The sequence below is a fragment of the Pteropus vampyrus genome, unplaced genomic scaffold, assembly GCF_000151845.1.
Source record: "Pteropus vampyrus isolate Shadow unplaced genomic scaffold, Pvam_2.0 Scaffold2, whole genome shotgun sequence".
Classification (NCBI taxonomy): Eukaryota; Metazoa; Chordata; class Mammalia; order Chiroptera; family Pteropodidae; genus Pteropus; species Pteropus vampyrus.
Window position 1 is genome coordinate 36,393,253 of NW_011888783.1, and position 16,646 is coordinate 36,409,898.

The 16,646-nt window shown below is 32.1% G+C and overlaps 1 protein-coding gene across 2 annotated transcripts in view; it reads right to left on the minus strand.

The window, feature by feature from the left end:
* Window positions 1-16,646, minus strand: part of ACVR2A (activin A receptor type 2A) — a 77,634-nt gene that overhangs the window by 31,185 nt on the left and 29,803 nt on the right. For both annotated transcript variants that reach the window (XM_011359664.2, XM_023530264.1), the window contains exon 2: window positions 784-991. In XM_011359664.2, coding sequence (XP_011357966.1) covers window positions 784-991 — 208 coding nt within the window. The remainder of the gene's footprint in view (window positions 1-783; window positions 992-16,646) is intronic.

Sequence of the window (16,646 nt, forward strand, 5' to 3'; positions counted from 1 at the left end):
TTGCCAACAGCAATAACATGTCCACTGTTTTATTTCCAGTACAAAATAAAACAATTTAAGCAAAATCTTTTAAATAAAATGTAGCTTTCTAAGAGGACTGTGTTAGTTCTGATGTAATTCTGAACGTTGAGTTAAAATGTCTCTTGGGGTAAAGAACAAAGGCCTATTTTGCAAGAAAAAAAAAAAGGAAAAAAATGTAGTAAGATCAATTTCTTCCAGATACATTAAGAAGAAAACTAAAAGGAAATTAAATACTACGATTAAGCTTTACTCTCCTTGCAGGCAGATTTTCAACAGATATGCTCTCTTTTAAAGCAATTTTAAAAATCCTTTATCCTTAAAATTTGGCATTTAAAAAAATGTTTATAATCCTAACAATATAGGGAAAGAAATGTTTCTTATCTACAGTTCTCACTACTTGGTCAATTATTCAAAGTATATCAAAGATAAAATATAAACACACCATATTGATTTCATTACTTTAAAACATATATCTTGTCATTAGAGCATGTTGTTATGGTCTTCGTAATTCTATTTTAAAAAAAGAAAAATTTAAGTGAAACTCCAGATAACATTTTATCATTTTAGGGTATACAATATATTGATTTGACATTTGTATATACTGTGTAACAATCACCATAAGTCCAGTTAACATCCATGACCACACATAGTTATATTTTTTTCCCCTTGTGATGAGAACTTTTAACATCTACTCTCTTGCAACTTAAAAAAGGGAGGGTGGAATTATTTAACACTATCATAAAAAATTAAATGTTTCCTTACCGGTCATAGCAGTTGATATCATCCAGCCAACAACCTTGCTTCACTATTTCAATGGAACCAGAAATATTCTTCCACGTAGCAAAACAATGTCGCCGTTTATCTTTGTCACCATAACAGGGTTCAACACCAGTTCGATTGGTTTTATCTCTTTCCCAATTAGCATTATAGAAAATACACTCCTGAGTTTCTGATCTACCAAGTATAGCACCTATAAGATTTAAAAAAAAAAAAAATATATATATATATATATATGTATATACACACACACGCGCGCGCACACACACATGCACACACACGTTAACTGTATAAGCTCTTAAAATATGAGACCCAACATACCAACTTCAAATCTTCCTAAAATGCCAAAAAATTTACTGTCTTCCCAGTGTTATAACATTGGGTTTAGGTTTCCAGGTCAATAACTGTACTTTGAGAATAATAAACATATTAATAGAAAGTGAGTACATATATCACAAGATTTCTCTGGAAAAGGCCAATTTCACTTTACTTAAAAATATCCTTGATAAAAAGTAATATTGTTAATTTTATCAAATCTTAACTTTTGAGTACACTTCGATATTCTGTATGGCAAAACGGGAACTAAGCAAAAGCACTTCTGCTGCATACTGCAATACAATGGCTGCCTACAGAAAAAGCCCTTGCATGATTGATCTGTGAACTAAACCAAACATGGTTATTCAGTCTTGGGAATGTGGCAAACATGTTCTCAAAAATTAACTAAGTAAACCTGTTAAACTTCAAAAAAACAACTGACAGTATACATCACCAATGATAAACCTTGAGTTTTCAACCAAAATTAAGAATTTTAGCAACCACTACCATTAAATACGTAACACCTTCTCAATATTAACAAATGTTACTTTTAAATGCTGAATAACAAAATGTGCCAATATTCAAAAGGTCTATATAATTCTGAGAACCAATATTTTTCAAATGAATTATATGTGATGTTACAAAAGCATTCATGGGAAAAAAAAAATCCATCCAATGTTCAAGAGAACCCAATACATTTTAATGTTACAAAAGACAAAAAGTTCATTAATGGTTTCTGATTCTGCACTGTAACTTTTAAGAAATTATCTCTTGTATTATAGGAAAAGGAAGAGAACAGAAATATCCAAATTAATTCTGGAAAAGACATACAAAAGAGAATCCGTACTATTGTTTTTAAGACTTACTACAAAGGTTCAGCAATCATGATAGTGTGGTCGTAGTGAGAAGACAGACACACGCACCAATGGTACAGAACAGAGAATCCAGAAATAGACCCACACTTATATGGTCAATTGATACAGAGCAAAGGTGCCAATGCATTTCAACAGAGAAAACAATGTGTTTTCAACAACTGATGCTGGAACAATTAGATATCTATATGCAAAAACAGAACCCTGACTCATACCTCATGCCACATACAAACATTAACTCTAAACATATCACAGACCTAAATAAAATCTAAAACTACAAAACATCTAGAAAAAAAATGGAAAATCTTTGTGATGGTAAGTTATGAAAGATTTAAGACACAAAACATATGAGCATAAAAGAAAGAACTGATAAGTCGATCTCCATTAAAATAAAAACTTCTCTTCGAAGTTAAGGAAAAAGGTCACAGATGAGGAGAAAATACTTGCAAATTATTTACTAAAAAAAAAAATTGATATTCAGAATATAGAAAGGCCTCTTACAACTCATATTAAGAAAACGCACTACTCAATTTTTTAAAAAATGGGTAAAAGAGTCAAATAGATAATTTGCCAAAGACATGTGAATGGAAAATACTACATGAAAAGATACTCAATATCTTTCACCATTAGGGAAATGCAAATTAAAACTAAATCTAATATTGATTAGGATAACTAAAACGAAAATAAAAATGGACAATCTCTAGTAAATATGTAGAGCAACTGAGTCTTTCACACATTGGTGGTGAAAATGCAAAAACGGTCCAGCCACTTTTAAGTTTTACGGCTTCTTACAATTAAATCTACACCTGCCATACTACCAAGCAATCACATGCCTAGGCATTTACCTAAAAAATGAAAACATAAGTCCATGCAAAAATCTGTGTATGAATGGTTAAAGTGGCCTTATTCATAATCACCAAAAACTAGAAACAACACAATATTCAGCTCTGGTAAAATGCATAAACATCCATACAAGAAAAAGAAATTAACTAGTGATAGCTGCAACAACATGGATGAATCTCAAATACATTATGTTAAATGAAAGAAGACAGACTGAAAAGTTACATATCTTATGATTCCATCCATTTACATGACACTTTGGAAAAGACAAAAAACCACTATGGTGACAAAAATCAGATCAGATGTTGCCAGAAGCTGGGAGTAAGGGAAGAGCGCATTACCAAAGGGCATAAGGAAACTTTTGAGGATGATGAAAATATTCTACAATTTGATTGTGGTGATAATTATATGGTTGTATGGTTAATCAAAACTCATAAAATTGTATATATAAAAAATACATTTTATTCTATGTAAACTATACTTCAATAAACCTAACTTAAAAAAAAAAAACCTACCATAGGTTGAGTTTTGGTACAGTATCAAAGAAAACAACCACAATCATCTATAAAAGCAATTAAAATGCTCATTTTTCTAACTATATATCTGTGTATGGCCAGATTTCCTTCATATCAAAACAACATATAACGAACTGAATGGATAAACAGAAGAATCCATTTTATTCCCACTAAAACAATCATTAAAAAGGTTTACAAAAATTTCACTAATTTTTTTTTGTTTTAGAAAATATTTTTCATAAAAATATGTTCTTTTGTTAACAGATTATTGTCACTATTAAATATTTTTAAATTTTGTCTTAACTTCTAATATGATAAATATTGACAGATATAAACCACATTTAAAAGGTTCTTTGTAGTTATAAATTTTTTTAAGTCTGTAGTTCTGAAACCAAGAAGTTTGAGAACTGCTGCTCTATAACATACTAGCACAGAGATCTAACAGCTGATAGAATCTGTAGCAGTAATAGTGCTGTGGACTTCCTCTCAGCTTTATTAGAAAATAACAGCATGAGCTGAAATATTGTAAATTATAGCTGGTAACTCTGTGCCCATTGCAGTCTATAAAAGAAGGCCTGCCACTCCTATTCATCTGTATACCAACAGTAGCCATTTTCTAAATTATTCCTTCTCAGAAACTTGTTAAAATATTAGCAAAATAAGTTTTCTCCTTTACTAAATAAATAGCCCAAAGCAATCATTCACTGCTCACATTATATTAAAACAGGGAATGGCAAACTTTCTATAAAGGACCAGACAAGTAAAATTTTAGGCTTTCCAGGCCATATGGTCTCTGACAACTATTCAATTTGCCATTGTGGCACAAAAGCATCCATAAGATAGTAAATGAACAGGCATGATTATGTTACAATAAAACTTTATTTATGAACACTGAAAACTAAATCTGATATAATTTTCACATGTCACAAAATATCATTTTTTTCCATTTTTTAAAAACCATTTAAAAATGTAAAAATCATTCCTAGTTCACAGACTGGATTTGGCTCACAGGCTGTGTGGTCAGCTACCTCTGAAAAAAAATGTACTAATTCCTACACTATAGGTTAACGTGCCTCTTTGCCTTGTTTCATTGGGGAGGGGTCCTCTGTGAATTATCACTTGTGTAATTCATTTTAAAAACTACTATGAATTATTTTTAATTTCCAACAGAAGACTCCATCGAAGCATAGAAACACCGTTTAAAGAAACCTGATCCCCCCAAAAAAATGCTGCGTAGGGCAGAAACGCCAACTAGGTTTCATCTTTGGTGTCAATTCCAATCAGTTAATAATGGCTTCCTGGCGCAGTGTACTGAGAAAGCTTTTGAGGTAAAGGCTTTGGGGTATGGAAGGAGGCGGAGCAACATCAGTCTTATCTGCCACCTCTGGTCTAGAGAAGAGATAAATGAATGAACATTTTATTTAAAAAAAAAAAACACCACACTTCTTAATTTTTAAAAATAAATAAGATTTCTGGATGATTTTCTAGATCTGGATTATCATTTGATTGATATTTTCTATAGGTAGAAAAAAGATGGCTTATAGGAAAAACTGTGACAATCTTGCCACCCTCTCTTCAAGCTGATTCTGTAATCAGTCTCTATTACATCATATCCCTAGCTGAATACTAAATATAATAACATGACAATTATGAAAATAACTCAAATTTATGTATTTTTGTGTTCTTAAGCTCATATTCTGACTTTAAAAGTGTAATTCTAAAAAGGATGGCAGAAGTTACCAATATACACTAATTTTTAATAGCATCTCCCAATTTAAAAATTTCTGAAACTTTAAATTCCTATCTATAGGTTTATTCTATCAAAGTAATTCCAAATAGTTAATACTATTTTCAAAAGAAACAAACAGGCATAAAAGGTTTGGGTGCAGGATTTAATACAATGGTTCTGTGTATCAGAATCCCCTATATTATGTTTGAGTGCCATTTTGTAGGCCCTGAAAATAACCAGCTGAAAAGTACATGGGGAAGGAGTGTGGGGAACACACATACATACATACACGTAGTGTATATATATGTATTTATTTTCCTTTTGGCAAAGACCCACTGGTGATCTTATGTGCCTCCTTAGTTAAATTAAGAACCACTGACTTAATAACCTATGGCCCGAACTTAGAATTTAGTTCACAAACTGTGACCTTGAACAAGTTACCAAACATTTTCACTATCTCGTTTCCATATCTGATTCAATTTCCACAATCATTCTGTAATTAATATTATGGATAATTTCACAGTTTCGTAATCCACACTCATCCTAGTTATAGTAAATCAAGAAGTCTAGTCACAGAATCCAGTATTAGACTTAATTTAGATAACTGTTCTATTTCCAAAGTACTGCCTATGCATTAATGGACTAGTACTGACCGTTGTTTTTCCTATTAAAAAGAAAAAAAAAAAAAAGGCAATACAAGGCACTTGATGTTTGGCAGACCACTTGCCACCAAACAGACCTATAAAAGTCATATTCAAATTTAAAATATTCCTCCTATAAGGAAAAAGTAAATTTCACTTAATAGCTGCATATGAAGGTTTTGTTTTTTAAAAGCGTGAAGTATTACAATAATACACCAACACTAAGTTTATACAATGTCTTCCAGAAACAGAAAAGGAACCACTTCGCAACTAATTTTATGAGGCCAGTATTACCTTGATACCAAAAATAGTACAAAAGAGAAATGCAGACTAATATCTCTCATTAACTTAGATGTAAAAGTCTTCAACGAAATTTTAGCAAAGAGAATCCAACAATGTATTTTTTTTTTAAATACTACACCAGAACTAAGTGGGATTTATCCAAGGTATGCAAGGTTGGTACGATATTTAAAAATCAATAAATACAATCTAGTAAATCAAAAGGCTAAATTTAAAAAAAATCACATGACCTATCAGTACACCAGGAATAAGAAGGGAGCTTCCTCAAACTCACAAAGAACATCTACAAAAAAACCCTACAGCTAACATCATACTTAATGGTGAAGACTGAATGCTTTCCTTCTAAGATCAGAAATAAGTCAATGATGTCTACTCTAGCCACCTTCATATAACAGAGCACTGAAAGTTCTAGCTATTGCAATGAGGCAAGAAAAAGAAATTAAGGGCATAGCAATTGAAAAATCAGATATAAACCTGTTTCTATTTGCAGATGGAATAACTGTCTATCTAGAAAATTAAAGGAATTTTCAAACAAACAAAAAATGCTAGAACTAGTGAGTTCAGTAAGGTCACAGAATACAAGATCAACACAAAGAAATCAATTGCATTTCTATGTACTGACAATGAACAAATAGAACTGAAATTAAAAATGCAATACCAGTTACAATTGCTCTTAGGAAAATAAAATACTTATGTATAATCTAACGAAATATGCATAGGATCTGTATGATGAAGATTATAAAATTCTGATGAGAGAAATCAAAGACCTAAAACTTAGACATATACTGTGTTCATGGATCGGAAGACTTAACATAGGGAAGATCTGTAAAGATCTGTTTTCTGTAAACTGTTGTATAGGTTTATCTCAAAATCTCAGCAATTTCTTTGTAGACATAAATGAGCTTATTCTAAAATTTTTTGAAAAAGAAATCACTCTTCCTGATCTTAAGGCTTACCATACATAACTGCAATAAGCCTGACAATGTGGTACTGGCAGAGAGACAGATACAAGATCAATTAGGAGATAGAGAACCTAGAAATAGACCCACACAAATATGCCCAACTAATTTTTAACAAATGAGCAAAAGCAACCCAATAGAAGAAAGACAGCCTTTTCAATAAATGGTGCTGGAGCAATGCGACATGGTTCAAGAAACATTTCATGAATGTCCTCCCCTTTGCTATCTATCATTCTAGTAGTTCCTGAAAGCCCAGCCTGCAAAAAGCCTCCCTGGTTAAATCTTACATATGTGACAATTTTCAAGTTCTCTCGAGGTACATAAAACAAAATCCTAGAAGTCCTTTAATCAGGACTTTGCCTTCCCCCAAAATGCACAGTATTTGCAATCCAATACAAAATGTTTTATTTTGTTTTTAATTGGTTATCTATATATGTCCTTTTACATATTGAAAAGCCATTGGATCTAAGACTATCTTACTTACCCTCCAAATACAAATATTACTTAATGAAATGTCAAAAAGCAATGTAACTGAATAAAAAAAACAACCACTACTGCTCCCACTCCTTTGAAACAGGTAAACAGAATTAAACTATCTTTTACGACTACAAACTGTATTAATTTCTTTCCTAATTAAAATGACAATATTTTTCACAGCCCAGTGACAAGCTTAACCCTATCATAATTTTCCTCTGTATGTAGCCAACATTAAACAGAAAGAATTGTTTTTGACAACTTATAAATCTGTCTTACTTCTGAAAAGGTACTCTAATGCTGTCTGAAACTATTAACAAGTCATTGAGTGTACACTAAAAACAGGCATGCAACTGACTGCCTTCCCTAAACCTGTGCCTCCCATAGGCAACTAGGAAGGGTTAATGAAATTTCAAAAATAATAAATCCAACCCGAAAAAAGAAATCTTATTTCTCTTTCACATGTCATTGTTTCCTGCCTCTGTAGGAGCAGAACACATATCCAAAGAGAATCAGTAATAGAAGGTAGATCAAATTGAGTGATGCTTTTAATCCACAAAACTTATAGGACAAATAAAAAGAATAAAACAGTATCAAAAACATTATATAAAAGAAAAAATTTAGATATATTAAGTAACTGGGAAATGCTGGTATAGTACAATTCTTCGTGGCACCAAGAAACCCTAAAGTAAGTGAATGTGTACAGCATTTTATTAGTTCAACAGGTATTTAAATCTCTCACCATGCTAGGTAGTCAACTAACCACCCTGAAACTTGCAAGCTATCATACATGAATGACTATTATGCAACCCTCAATAGGAAGAATACCCCAATTTTCTCCCAATGAGATTTTTCAAAAATTTTTGACCAACTTGAAATATACAAATGTGTGTGTGTGAAACAGTTCAATGTATACTTATTTTAATTCATTTAGTTTTATAAATGTTTCGAAAACATAAAGCACAAAAATTCTACAAAACAAATTTGTTCAAACTTTACATACATCTTTCAACAAGTGTCATCTCATTACTTTCTTTCTGAGTCATCTAAAAGTATCAAAACATGAATAATCTTCAGGTCTATTTAAGCTGTTTGAGAAGCAATATTTTCTGAAGTCCTTTAGAACACTGTCACTGGAAATGTTACTCCAAGCCACAAATATCCATTCATATGATACTAAGACAGTAGGTTTTTTCATTGTTCTATAGGTATATAAAAGTAACTACTTACAATATTGATTTTGAAAGTGAGCTTTTAAAAGTTTTACAACCTTTGTAAAAGTTTACAACAAATTATGATAGTAAACCACCACCACCCCCAACAATAATTTCTTGTTTGTTTAAACTCTTTACCCCCTTGTACCTATTCCCTTGGGAAACCTGTATAACCATTCAAAACAAGCACCGACTGGCATCATTTCAAGCTTGTCTGTCTTCTCCAAATATTATATTCCTATTCAAAATAAAATATTGAGAGAGGGCCTCAAAATATAAAAAGCTTTGTAAGGATTCAAAAAAAATCACTTTTTCTGAGGAATATTTTTGAGTAAACCTCACTTCATATTGAACATATACACATGAAAAAATTGAGTATATGCTTGTACTATAAATTAAAACTCCAAGATAAAGACTACAGAGAAATGCCGTAGGAATTTGGAAATAACATAGGACCTCCATTAGATGATGAGCTTCTAGAACAAATCCCGTTATCATCTCTGTATTACCAGTGCCTGGAACAGTACAGGAACTCAACAAATGTCCATTAAGTCAATTTACATGGAAAAGAAAAAAAGAAGGCTTCATGGAGGAAATGGGACTCAGGCAGGGTTATTAAGGAGAGATGGAACTAAAGTAAACATAGGCAGAGAAGATCATGACCAAATAAACAGGGTTGTGTTTGACAAGCCTGCTCTTACTAGACATGAATGTTCTGTATTTTTTAGTATTGGATATAATGAAGACAGGTTTTCAAGATATCAAAAGTTAAAGAATACATGAGGTATTTTTTTAATATCTGAAAACAATGGGTATACTGTGTTGGAATGGGAAAAAAAAAACAAAACTCAGTAAGCCATATTAACTACCCAATAAAAACCAAGGGTCTATAATATTCCTGTTGACAAGATGGCCACAGGTATCAAAAGGACTGGCAAATTAGAATACAGAGATCAAGTTTTTGCTTCCTATAGTCCCTCATTTGGTCTCTCTGAGTATGAGAAAGTAAGAGATGAAAGTGATTTGACTTATAAAAGCGATTTGTATTAGGTGGTGGGATGTATATCTTATATCATCTGACAAAACAAAGCTTATTTCTATACATATTTATCCTTTGTTTCTCTTTGTTGCTAACTCTCCTTGATATTGAGTCTTACTGTCATGAAAGATATGTATTGCCAGGGGTAAATATGTTCAAAGATAAGGCACAACAGAAAAGTGTTTGCCTATAGCAACAAGAAGAGTTGGGGTATCTATAAATGCCCAGGTCTCAAGATTAAAACAGTTCTATACAGTTCTCCAGCAATCATTCAAAATACGAATTACACTAAAACAGGTAAAATTATATACAAGTATCACCTAGACTGTGAAACAGATTTCTGATATTAAATGTTCATCTTTGGGGAGGAGGGGAGATCATGGTGACTGCAGCTAGAGGTCAATACCCCCATTAGAATTAATAGGCTATTTTTAAATTTTACAAAAGACAAAATTAGGCATAAATTTAGAAGAGTTAAGAGATAAAAGGTAAATTCTCAAAATCAGAACAGATGTCCTAAAAGAGATTCTCTCTCTCTCTTTCTCTCTCTCTTTCTCTCGCACACAGACACTCAGTAGTTCCTACTAAAAACCACCTACAAGTCTCAATTGCACAGAAAAGACATTACATACATTATGGGTTTTTCGAGCTTTATTAACTTAGGAAGACGTAGGCCTTCTTTTTAGTAAACCATCAGACTCTGGTGCAAAAGAGAGTAAAAATAGATCACTTCAGCTGTTATGAAAATAATGTAAAATATTACCCTTGAGGAACCGGTAGTATCAAGAGAAAAGCTTAAAAAAAAAATCATCACACAAAAGTTTTCATCAAAGTAGTATCTGGCATTTTTAAACTGGCAATTGAAGAAAATTAGCAATATTTAGAGTAGCTTTAAATAGCAATACATTTCTATTAAAGGAAAAGAATGCAAACTGAAAACTCACTATGACATTAAATAACAGATATAGAATCACTTAATTAGCCTTACTTTAAAAGTCACCGATAGCCTTTTTCATATTTATAAATAAGATTCCTAGTACTAGAAAAGAAAAATCTAAAATTCTTGTTCTTACTTTTGTGTTATATAATTTCTTTGCCACTAAAAAACTTGTTTTAATAATTTGTTTCTATGCAACCATAAACACATCATAGGCCTTCTGGTATCTTTTCTTTTCTATATTAATACACATCATAAAAGACAAGTCACCTTCTCTATTTGGCTGTCTGGGGCTGTTTTTAAGCATTAGCAATAAAACTTAAATCCACAATGTCCCAATACACTTCTGATAAACAAGTTAGAAATATAAGGAAGGAGAATAAGCTTTCAAATAAAATTTCTACATGGCAATGCAACATTTTAGGCCCTGTCAATCTAACTTTTTTTTTTTTTTTTTTTAAACTAAGCACCTTCCTACCACCAAACAATCACTTCCAAAAGAAAACACTTTCTGGCATTCTTCCCAGGAATATTTTTTGTTGCCTTGTCTATTACACTCTGTACTTAGTGCTTACTATCACTGTGACAATATATTGCAAGATTCTGTCCATCTGGCTCAAGCAATATAAACTAAAAACACAATTAATATGAAATTAAAAAGATAAACATATGTGGTGACACTAGATGGTGTGTGCATGCATGTGTGTAATAAGGAAAGTGAAAGTACTTAGATGTCAGCATTTAACACTGGTTATTTAAGGACTTCTAATGTTAATTCCTGACAAATTACTAAGATAACCACCTAAAATGTATTTCAACACTTAACTCATAAATGACTAATTTTCTCCATATAGATAGTTCCAAAATAAGTATATATCTACTTTTCCACAGACCAAGATTTTAAGAAAAACATAAATTTCTCAATTTCTCAAACCTCTTTCTTAAAAAGCCTCAACATAAAGTTCTGGTCACAAAGAAAGCACCAAATTTGTAACGGTAGAATTTACTTTTATAAAGGAGGCAAGCAGCAAATAAGTTCTTTACAATCTGCCTATTTCTTAAGTCACTTAACTGTAAATCCAGTTCAATACAAAAAAAAAAAGAGCATTTCGGTATTAACAAAACATTTAGAAAACCTTATTTCTTAAACTCTTCACTACAGAAAGTATTTTACATAGGGCTTGTTCAACAGAAGATGCTAACTAACCTGCACTCAGTTACTCAACTACTAAATAACAAAAGACATCCATTATAATGTTTTCTCCCAAAAGACAGAAAAATTTCTTTAAATGTTACAGATATAGACATACGGACATACAAGCAGAGAAAATGTGATTTCACTGACATACAGGCAGAGAAAATACAGTATGAAGGTATCAGAATCTGAAAGCTTTCAGCTTTAAAGGTAACCATTCTTATACTCATAAGGAATGACTTGACATATGTTTGGGCAAAAATACACTTCAAGTTGGTAGGTCAGAACAAAGCATTGATTCTATCATCAACTACCAAAGACTTCGCTTTCCTAAATATGTAAAGTAAGTATATATAGAATAATAGGATCCGGACAAAGGACAAATCACAAAATTCCAAATTTCTGATTTATTAACTAGCACTTAGGACCACATTTGAGATTAGTTTTCTAGGACAGTCCAAGAAAGCCTGGCGAATTTCCAGACCTCAATCTTCCTGTGCTTTTTAATTATTAAAAAGGGAGGAGAGGTAATGGTTGTAAGAAAAAGATGTGCTTTCTTCTAATTTTAATCAATATAAGTAGGCTTCTTATAATGTCATGGGGAGAGACTTAAATTAAACAAAGACAGGAAAAATAGAAGCCCAGTGTTCTTTCTTTCACAAATGAGAGAATTCCACTCTTCTATTCCTTTCACCCCTGGCAGGACACTTTAATGTCTATCTTGGTGACATGCTACATAAAATCTTAAAGGACACTATTTCTTTCACACAGGCAGAACATCTTCCACATTCAATAAATATATAGTGTTGGTACACTATGTGCCAAGCACTATGACATTTAGGTACCAAGCAGAAATAGTGAAAAAGAAAACATTTTCAAAATCTGAGAAATCTTTAACCTCAACCTGGAAAGAAAAGAAAAATGAGAGGCTTAATTTTCAAAACAAAACAATGAAAGGAGAAAAAGAGAAACTCACAAGTCGTTGGATACTTCTGAATTTCAATTAAGGCTTATTCTAATTTCTCTTATAAGTGGGAAGGCAGGAATGAGAGAAAAATAATCAGAAGATCACAAAGTCTAGGAGATTTCGATCTTTATCAATGTACTTTAAAGAGGAAAAAAAATCATGTTAATGCTGCCAAAAAAAGTAGACTTCTGTCTTGAAACAATTTACAAGATAAAAAAGTGAATAAAAAATATAAAAATCAAGTGAGTATACTGACAGCATACAAAAGTGCTCACTAGTCATTACTATTTGATATTAAGAGCAGCCACACCAATTCTTTACTCATAGGTAGTAAGAATACTTTAAAAGTACATAAACCCTTCATAAAGGCATTCATACTAGCTATAAAGAAATTCATACCAGTACTCTTAATGAATAAAATAATAAAATAATGTTACCTATCTTGTCAAATGAAAATTTATAGATAATTGAAACAAAAAGCAAAATCAAGTCAGAGATTTAAGTCACAATTATAGAATTAGAGAAAATCTAAACTAGTATTTGAAGATGAGTATCAACGAAGTAAGGTTATTACTGCAAGTTACCAATATCTTTCACTGAAGAAGAGCGACAGAGTCCCTAACTGATTTCCCAGCTTCCACTTTTAACCCATCCAATCAGTTCTTCATCCAGAAGTCAGATCCTTTATTAAAGCACACAAAATCAGTCGCTCCCCCAATTTAAAGCCATTCAATGGGTCCCCATAGCCCTTAAAACAAAACTTGAACAAACCTTTTAAGGCCTTCCACAGTTGGGCTCCTCTTCAGGCTCAATATACACCACACAAGTGAACATCTTTATTAGAACATCAAACAATTTCAGGCCTTGATAAATTCTTTCTACCACCACCTTTCCTATCTCTAATCCCTTTTAATGGATGAGATGATGGAGTGGAGTAAAACACTGAGAAAATGCTTGAAAAGGCTGAAGAAAAGTTAGCAGATCATGAAATGAAAAAAGGCAAAATGTCAACTCTAGTTTGGAAATAGTTCTCAAACCACTGAGAACAGTTTGATTACATTTACGAAGGAATTTAAAATATAGATGTTTATCGTCTACGGCCATGCCACCCTGAACAAGCCCGATCCCGGAAGCTAAGAAAGGTCAGGTCTGGTTAGTACTTGGATGGGAGACCAGCTAGGATCCCAGGTGCTGTAGGCATAAAAAATAAAAATTATGGAATTGTCAACTGACAAAGTCCTTGCAATCTGCGAGATCAACCAAGGATTGCCTCGCCTCAAAAAAAATAAGTAAAAATAAAGTAAATAAAATAAAATAAAGTAGATGTTTATTTAATCTTCACTCCCAAGAAACTACTCATCACTAAACTTTTAAAAAACTAAAATTATCAGTTAAAATTCTATGATATGTCTATAACCATTACCCCTCCCTCCAAAAAAGCCTCATTTGCTATTTAATGCATAAAAGACAAGGGAAAGCCCTTAAGCCTAATAAATTTTCTCTAAAAATATCTAAGTCACAATAATATAAAACATGCATTCTTCCTCTAAAATCCAAAGAAAGCTAAGTAAAAATTTCAGATAAACATTCTAAATCAAATGAATATCTGCATCTAGTTTACAGTTACTGGCTCTTGCTTATTAGTAAAAAATGTTAAAGTTATGCTGGTTTGCCCACTTTAAAGATAAATACATCCATCCGACTTTCAACAGTTACTAAAGTTGTTTCATATATTCGCGTATGTGTTTCTATAAAAGAGGAATAGCAGGAATAATAAAATCAGATTAACACATTTTTACTTAATATTGCAAAGTATATTTAATCTAAATTTTTCATTTACAATTTTAAAATATTTCCTCCAAATCTAGCTTTAATCCTTATCTTCTAAACTGAAAGAAAAAATTTTTCCTTCAACACTTTAATAGCCTTGCTATATGAATACTTCCTAAAATCTAACTGACAATTTTGTTCTATGTTAATTTCTACAAAAGAATTATTTTAATAATATCTCAATAGATTTTTCCCTCTACAACTTAATGGAACAAAATATATATATTATAGGTAATAATTTTTACTGTAAGTATTTATATTTCTCTATTTAACCCCAGGCAGTAGTTAAGAAATAGGTTTCAAAAAGTAGAAAAAGCAGCATGATAAATGTAACACTAACAGTTTTAATCAAGGATCAAAGTTATAGCAGAACATAGGCAGTCTAAATTAGCCTCAGTCAGAAAAGCTTCATATCAACATCTGTAAAATATATTACACTTATTCCACAAATTTTATCACCTTCACTAATAAAACTTTCACTTGAAATGTCATGTTTACACTGAAAATGAGCCATGTTTACTTCAACAATAATCAATAACTGATAAGGTTTACTACATGGATAATTAAGCTATTTTCTAATATGCCACCACCTATATCTCATTAACAAAACCAGAAAAAGTCCTGTTTACTTAAGCTAGCAGTAAAAGGAACTTTTTGTGTTCGGCAATATGACAGGCAACCCTGGAAAAGTAGAACTGAAGAACAGTAAATAAAGTTAAACTGTTTATTTTTAAACCTAATAGTGGAAGAAAGTTAACACACTGGTACATGTTTGCTTATGTTCTAATAAGTTAAATATTTTGAAAAGAATTCTGTTAACCCACCTTGAATGCCATTCCACCATTTCAACATCCTCCCATTCAGAAATATTTATATCCATCATTCATTCTCTTAAAGAACAAAGATCAATTATTGAGCTATCCCTAGTCCTTTATTTGTGAAAGGTTTAAACGTGAGACAAAAAATTCTTACTAGTGAGCCACTGAAAGATACTAAAATGATTCAAAGAAGTTCAAACATAGTGCTTTCCTCCAAGTTAAAAGCTACTGTCCCAGTGCCAGAAACTATGGCCACAACTGGCCAACGTTTAGGTTCAGGTCTAACCTCAGAATAGAAGTCTGGGATCAGAACACATGTAAAAGGAAAGCAAAGAACTGTTACCCCTTGTCATACTCAGTGATATATTTGTACACCGAGAAGACAGAGAAGGGACAGGAGCAACCAGATAGAAGAAAAGGATGCAGTCAAAATGCAGTTGAAAGAACATGGGAAACGACTGGCTGGCTGGTGACTCAGGAGTCAATAATTCTAATCCACTAAGTCTGAAGACCAGTTCCTGGTGGACTTCACATACCCTCTTCCCATTTAACACTTATACCCACCTGACCCAATTTTCAGTGAAAACCAATTTTGCTTAAAAACAAGGAGCAACTGCAATAAAAGTTTGAGCCCCCCACCCCCCAGGAACTTACATATCAATAGGTATTAAAAGCCTCATAAATGTGATAAAAAGAATGACAGTGACAGGCTGATTAGATTATGCCCTCAGTGCCACACAATCCAAGATTCGTCTTTAATATCACCATTTTCAAGTATAAATAAGCACTTGAAGAGCACTCGAGGAGAGGTTTGGGAGTAATGTCTATGAGAAAAGGCAGTAGCACTGGTTAAAGTAAAGAAAATTGGTTTTATCATAATAAATTTAATTTTTTGCTTACTTTGATATTTAAGAGTTTTAAATTTTTTATAAGCTATTTCATTCGTTTTATAATTATACCATAAGGTAAAAAGGTAAACTAAGATGTCAGGGAGAGAGACAAAAAGTGAGACATATTATTAGAAAAGTAGAAATAACAGTGAGGAAGCATATTGTTTAAATGAGAAACAGAAAAAAGGACCAAACCTGAGGATTGTTCATGAGAATGAAAGCAAGCATTTAATCCTTTCAAGAGGTGAATGCTAGTGTTGCAGAAGATAGTTGCAGGAGCATAGTACTAGGTATACAATAAAGCTCAACAGTT